The sequence below is a fragment of the Azolla caroliniana genome, unplaced genomic scaffold (genome assembly GCF_043228905.1).
Source record: "Azolla caroliniana isolate FFs.n. ecotype wild unplaced genomic scaffold, voAzoCaro1.0.p SCAF_22, whole genome shotgun sequence".
NCBI lineage: Eukaryota > Viridiplantae > Streptophyta > Polypodiopsida > Salviniales > Salviniaceae > Azolla > Azolla caroliniana.
In genome coordinates, this window is record NW_028230457.1 from 1,167,082 (window position 1) to 1,174,621 (window position 7,540).

The following is a 7,540-nucleotide window of genomic DNA, read 5'->3' on the forward strand; positions in this document are numbered from 1 at the left end:
GCATGTGGCCTACAGTTCAACAAATAGAACTGTCACTTTCACTGGCATAAACTCTTGGTAAAGCTTGTGCTTCGAAGGCTAAGTAGCTAAAAGAAAACTTCATGTTCTTGCTACGAGATTAACAATTCCTTACAACCATGGAATTGGAAACTATCCCATAACAGACGTCTTCAATGTACATCGCTCTTCAGTTTACAAACACTGTGTAAGGCTTTCAAAACTCGTCCCTCTCATCAATTTTGCAAGTGCTATTGTCATGTATCAAAGGCTCCAATTTGACCAAGATTATTTTCAAAGTTCAAATAGTTCTCGGATATTAACACCACTGAATATGCAACACAATAATCAAGCCCTTAACAGAGATGCCTACAGGAAAAACCAAAAGATAATTTATTTTTATCTCGAGTCTACAATGCACAACGCATTCATAAGCCCAATAAACTACAGTTGGGCTTTGTTGAAAAACTTACAACTGTAGGAGCACACATTTCAGATGATATATAGATAAGCAATAACAATCCTCCTGTGAAACATAAGATTTATTTACATAGATAGCACGGAAATCACTCATTCCCTCATGAAAAACAGTGGATTTAAGACACCAAATCCTGCATATTTCATTGATTTTGACACAAATAAATTTTAATGTGAATTGTGACTTCATTAGTAAAACCCAACCAAAAGACTACAATTTGAATTATTAGGCTGTATTGATGATTCTCCATTTTATAAGAAGAATCAGGGGAGAAAATAGTTAACACTCATTGGATAAAAGAAAAGTCACCGTGTAGCAGCAACAGTGGAACATCCCAGCATTTGATATCTACGAGAGATTATTGTTTCCAATCGCATGAAGTATATCGTCAAGTGGAATTAACAACGAAAGGTCCTTAAACAAAAGGGACCTCTAATGATGATGATGCCCTCCAGGTGGTCCACCTGGTCCAATCACTTCTAGCTATACAAACCAACAAAAACAATACAGTTTAGAATTCCCCAATGCCAGATTTATATCTGGAAAGAACAAAAACCCACAAAAATACCTCCACGTTGAAGTACCCTAAGCAGGAATACTTTTACAACATTTAAAAACTATTCTGGTAAATATCGAGAAGTTCTGATGTATTTCAATGTTTGTCCTCTTATGTTTATTATTATTACCTGGAATACTTGTGTGCAGACTGTGCATTCATATTGTTCCCCTTTCTTCAGCTTAAACCACACAACATCGTGTTCATCCTCTATAACCAAACGAAACATCAGAGGTATTCGAGCCAAACGTTAAAATTATAAAATATAAAACTGAAAAGATCAGCAGTAAAAATAATCTAGCAATAATACCTCCGATTCCTCCTGAGCAGCCAACAATGCGCTCATCATAGAGTGATTGAATGATGGCTGGACTTTCCTGATCGAATTAAAAGTTGCATTTAACTTTTGATGTATTGCAGTAGAGTTAGAAACAAATAAGAAACTCAACTAAAAGTTTCAAAATAGAGAACCAACGTAATGGATGGGTTTAGAATTTCGTAAGTGAATAATGTGAGTGCACATATCTCATGAGGCCATATATTGGTTCTTAAAACCCAAATTACTTGAATTCACATTCAAATTCATGATCACAAATACATACAGTATTGAACATATCCATTGCAAAATATAACTTATTCCAATCTAAATTCTGTTCCTTTAAAAACCCCATCTTTACTCAAGTATCTCTAACTGCCATTTCATGATTGCCAACATAGTCAGTATTGGACAAATCCACAGCAAAATATAACAATTTAAAACACATGCCAACTCCGGAAGACCCTATCCTTTGCTCACGTTTCTCTAGTAGCCATTTCATGATTGCCAAGATAGACAGCATTGAACGTATCCATTACAATATATATAACTCATTTCCATTTGAAACACTTGCCATTATCATGGCACATTAATGTTGAATTCCAGCGTAATAAGAAATTTTAGGTATCACTTAAGGAGAAGTATAACTTACCATTAATCATCCAACCCAACTTGCACAAACAATCCATACATACTTCCAAGCATCCAATCTCAACAACTGTCTTCTCAAACATCCCTTCTCCAAGAAAAATCTACTATATGTGTCTCATCTTCATATCACCTCCCAGCAACCTCACAACTCATGAAAGAAACATCATGATCACAACAATCACATGTGGCCATCAACTCTTTATCATCATTCTCCTGCTTGTTAAAAACAGAGCTTCATGTGGCAGTCATTTCTATAACACAAAGGTATATCCATCTCAAGCCTATCAGCAAGATTTCAATCATGTCTATCTCACTAAAGATATTCTTCAAAGCACTAGCCAATTTGAAGTCATTGTGAACCCTAGTTACAGACTAAGCAACTATTATGATTCGATTATAACAAGTGTAATAATGTCTGGTTATAAATATATTAAAAGAAATTACCAATAAAACATACATTTTCCAACTCGACCATGCTCCAGATATCATAAAAAAGCATCCATTCTTTCACTGCTCCATAATACTATCTCCATATCACCTTCAAAAATCATCCCAGTTTTAAACGATCACAAACACATCTTCATCCTTATTCATACATAGATTCTCGCCATCACCATCATCCATCATACAGGGATCCTTATTCCACATCCAAAGTTGAATAACAATTACAACATTATCACAATCATCAGCATCTTTATGGGTATACACTATCACTACATTCTAAACACTCTAGAATTAGAGCAATCCACTAATTTCTCTCCTCTTACTGTAAAGTTGGCCCTCTTCATCCAAACATTCATGATTCATTCATCTCATGATTCCTTCTAAACACAATATTAGCTGATCTTGATTCCCTGGATAATTCTATCATAGTTCTTTCTTTCTTTCTTTCTTTACAAGAAGTGAGCTAACTTCTCTACTTCAACCGTTATTAACTTTTTATCCTCCACATTTTCTCCAGAATATCAGCACAATTGTTCTACAAATAATTCTCAGTTTGTCATCTTCATAGACATGCATATCTCCACTCTTATCCAGGCAACTCTATTTACTACAGGTATAAAAGTTCTCCTTGGTTGATCAAAAATCAGAAACAAACTCTAGTGAGATATTACACGTGTCACTGTAACATGTTGAAATGCAAGAATGGTTCCAGTTACATGGCAGAAATATGAATGCACACCCATTCTAATATAGTTTGGATAGTCAACTTTTCAACCTGAACAAATTGGAAAAGAATAGAGTGATCCGAAATGATAACACTGAAGAGGATAATGAAAGAAAATGGATCAGCCCCACAACATCTCTCACAAGATGGATTATCATCAGGCCTTATGTCTTATCTCATGCACTCCCTATAGTATAAAAGGGCTACTTAGCACCTGTTCACATCAGTTAGAGATTGAGATAGCCAGACATGCACAAAAGTCGTTTGAAAAACGGATCTACCAATTGTGCTATCAGGAGTTGAATTGAAAGAACACTACTTTGATGTTTTTATGAAATATGAGGGAGATATCCTACCTCTTGAAACAAGGTTTTGGCCCACCAGCTCATCAACAATGAACCATCATAACTTTCTTGAGCTCAAATTACTCCTCGTCTTACAAGTCAATCACAAGCTACACAGCCAATGTATCAATTGAGACACTCAAAGGGGTAACAATAGAACAAACAATACCAAAATTTTCATTCAAGTAGGCTCCATCCATATGTACCACAGCCCCATCATCACCCTTGTCATTAACAGTAATGATCATTATCACCTGGCACTGGAGGTGCTTCCCCTGCTTCCCAAACCTCTCCATCTTGGATAGTTCCGTGTTGGAGATGTTTCAAAGGCAGAAGTTTCACTTGACATCAACGAGACTCTTTAAAACCTTATTTTAACCCCTTATATTTGATAATATGTATTTTTATTTGTAGTTCTGAAAGACGAGACAGGATTCAGTCTCATGAGCCATTTTATCCTCTTAGAAGACGTTCATATATCATTCTTTTTCTTTATAATATGTATTTTCTCCGGTGATTCTCCTGTTTCAGAGACCTCTCCATCTTGGATGATCCCATGTTGGAGATCTTTCAAAGGCAGAAGTTTCAATCTAAGTTCAGAATCTTAAGAGTGTGGTTAACGAAATTCTTTAGTATCTTTTATTTAATAATATGTATTTTTTACTTTTTTTGTTCTGAAAGACAAGACAAAATAAGGTTTCATAGGCCATTTTGTCCTCTGAAAATATGGTCATGTATCATACTTTCTCCTCAAGTACATGTATTTTCTCCAGTGTTGCCCCCAGTACAAGAACTCTCCATCATGGATCATCCTATGTTGGAGATGTTTCAAAGGCAAAAGTTCCATTCTAAGTCCAGAATCTTAAGTGCCTAGATAACGAGACACTTTAATATCTTATATTTATTAGTATGTACTTTCATTTTTGGTTCTGAAAGACAAGCTGACATTCGTTTTCATAGGCCATGCACTTGGCACACTTCTTCTCAAACTATAAGTGGGATGAGGAAAGAAAGTTTGTTCTTGTCTTCCACAATGGCTCTCGGTGTTAATTTTGCCAGGGATCCTTCCCACACCCAAAAGGTGTTCATTCCAACATTTGTGGCTCCACCTTCCCCCTACCCCTTTTATTGTTTCCTCATCAATTGACAACACAGAGGCCATTGTCTCTATCACCTCCGCTGACCTCACAATCATTTGCCTTCACCCCGTCATTCTCTTCTCCACTCCTCCCTCTAGCCAGCTCTCTCCTCACATATCTAGGGAAATACGTGCATCATTGATGGGAAATGTTAAAATAAACTAAATTACCTAACAATCAGGTATTTATTTGTTCGGCATGCATTAATGTGATTGTGGACAGTGTGCATGGCTTCTTCTGCATGCCACATGGCCAACAATGTCTCCATCACATTGAAAAATGCCAGAGTGGCTAACTTAGTTGTATACTTCTTGGACAAAGACAAAGTGGTCAAGCTCCAATCGGAGAGCAGAGTTGGGTACAAAGAGTCATGTGCAACAATTCTAACCAATATTAAAACACCCCTTAACATCAACCAATATTAAAACACCCCTTAACAATTCTATAGATCAAGGTGAGCTTGGATGAGGAAGACAAATCTCCCAAATCGAATATACCCTCAATTACTGTACCTTTGACACTGTCACGAACCCATGCTTAGATTAGGGTAAAATACACCCTCAATTGGTGTGTCCCCCACGAGCCAAACAAAAAGAATCTTCATAAAAGTGATGATCACCAACATGTCATATTTCTATCCCTTTAAAACCTTACTCGTAAGCCAAGAAAAATGAAAACCTAGCAACACTACATGGTTCATAATAAGAAAAAATCTCACCTTAAAAACTACTTGTATGCCAAGAAACATGAAAACTCAGCAATGCTACATGGTTCGTAATAAGTAAAAACATCACCAAAATGACATGGTAAACCAAACTAAACAAACAAGAAAAGAACATGTACACAAGACAATCACTTGTGTTCAGATTAACAAAGGATATTTCAAGCATAAGCATATCTTCTCGTATATGTAGTTCTCGAAAAAATATAATTTTTTTAGAGAGGGTATAGCAAGTACCTTAGTACCAAAGGGGCCTCGAGGAGGTTCAAGGTCAAAAAGTTTCTTCCCCTGTTATAAAGATTAATAGTTCTAAGGGCCTATATTTCCCATCAGAAGGATAAGTATTCCATGTGTTAATATGAATGCCAAAGTTTCCATACCTGACGCTCAGCCAAGAGTTCTTGTAGTTCCACACCAGTTGCAATGCCAAGATCATCGGCTTCAGCCAATTTATCACTATCTGCTAAATCATGTTATCATTCCACTGAGTTTGCATAAGAAAAAAAATTACCAAATTCAGTCGTTTGAGTATTATTAACTGCTAAATTGTGCATCATTATTCAGTGACCAAATATACGTAAGAGAGAAACCAATCAATCACCATCTGTTGTCGATAATTTACCACGATCAGCTAAATCTTATTATCATTTCATTACTGATTTTATGTAAGAAATCAATTGCCAACTTATACCAATTATGCACCATTAACTACTAAAATTGTGCATTATTGTTCAATAACTGAAAATGCAGCCGAAATTAATCAAGAGATAATAATCAACTTCAAATATTTTACCATATAACCTGCAACATCAGATTATGGTCTTAGAAAACGGATGCTTACAAAGAGAAAATTTGCAAAGTTTGTTTAAGATGACAAGCTGATTATGGTCTTAGAAAAGTCCAGGGAAAAATCGCAATAAAACAAAGAAAAGCAAAGAATCAAAAAATGAAATAAAATTCGAAGACGAACAAAAACCAATTCTCGTATTGAAAAATGTAGCACAACAATCATCTGATTCTTTGCGAATACAGAGAGGTGAGAACGATCTAACAGTTAAAAGTAGCAGAAATTCATACGGATTTTTGGTAAAATGGAATCTTTAGGGATGGCGTTATGCTTTTCTTTGTCCTTTTTTAAGACAACTAACCTTCAGAGACATCAACGATGACCTTAACTTCGTCCGATTTCTGGACGTCTGAGGAGAACCATCGCTGTGAACAAGAAGACGCGCATCTGTGCTGATCGATGATGAGAGGTGCGAGGAAAGATTGAACGGGCGAAGGAAGAAGAGCAGGCGATGGTGAGGATGAGCGAGTTCTGAGGAGAGGAAGGAAACTTCTGCGCGCATACCTCCACATGGCGTGTGGGCGTGTCCGAAGAAGACACAGCGGAGCGAGACGAGGATTTTAGGGTTTACAATTCAAGCCTGCTGTTTTCTAGGGTTTCTCAGATCCTAGGGTCAATCAAGCCTGCTGTTTTCTAGGGTTTCTTTTCTTTATTCCTTTTTTTCCTTATTTTTTTACTTTTCTTCTTTAGGGTTAAGGATTTCTTATTTTTTATGTTTTTCCTGTCTTATTTTTTTCAAATTTGGTTTTTTCTTTTTTCTTCTTTTTCTTTTTTTTCTTTTTTTTCTTTTTTGTATTTATTTGTTTCTTTTTTCTTTTTTGTATTTATTTGTTTCTTTTTTCTTTTTTGTATTTATTTGTTTCTTTTTCTTTTTTTTTCTTTTTTCTTTTTTCTTTTTTTTCTTTTTTCTTTTTTTTCTTTTTTCTTTTTTTTTCTTTTTTCTTTTTTGTATTTATTTGTTTCTTTTTTCTTTTTTCTTTTTTCTTTTTTTTCTTTTTTTTCTTTTTTCTTTTTTCTATTTATTTGTTTCTTTTTTTATTTTATTTTCCTGTAACTTGGATGGAGCCCATTGTGCATGCATCCCATCCCATCCCATCCTTTTGTATCCATTCGAACAGTGAATATCTCCTGGGGGGGCTGCATGTCTCAAGCTTGAAGCAACTCCACGATAACATGGGCGAATATTTCTTGGGGGGGGGTGCATGTCTCAAGTTCAAATCCACATCCATGATCGCATGCACGCACTGCCTCTTGCAGGATGGGGAGATCGAGCGCAACAAATCAAGACATTTCTTTGGGTGTGCATGTCTCAAGCTCGACTAG

General features: G+C 35.9%; 1 protein-coding gene across 2 annotated transcripts; it reads right to left on the reverse strand.

The window, feature by feature from the left end:
* Positions 1 to 636: 636 nt before the first annotated feature.
* Positions 637 to 6,857, reverse strand: LOC147849715 (cytochrome c oxidase subunit 5b-1, mitochondrial-like). 2 transcript variants are annotated; one of them, XM_087337103.1, is made up of 6 exons: positions 6,519 to 6,857; positions 5,751 to 5,833; positions 5,608 to 5,658; positions 1,342 to 1,408; positions 1,162 to 1,241; positions 637 to 958 (listed from the first exon to the last, which is right to left on the reverse strand). In XM_087337103.1, exons 1-6 carry the CDS (start codon positions 6,727 to 6,729, stop codon positions 908 to 910), a joined length of 543 nt encoding a protein of 180 aa, XP_087193229.1. In that variant the 5' UTR covers positions 6,730 to 6,857; the 3' UTR covers positions 637 to 907. The 2 variants fall into 2 exon arrangements, with proteins under 2 accessions (XP_087193229.1, XP_087193230.1); XM_087337104.1 differs by having other exon boundaries at positions 5,751 to 5,830; positions 6,519 to 6,853.
* Positions 6,858 to 7,540: the final 683 nt, after the last annotated feature.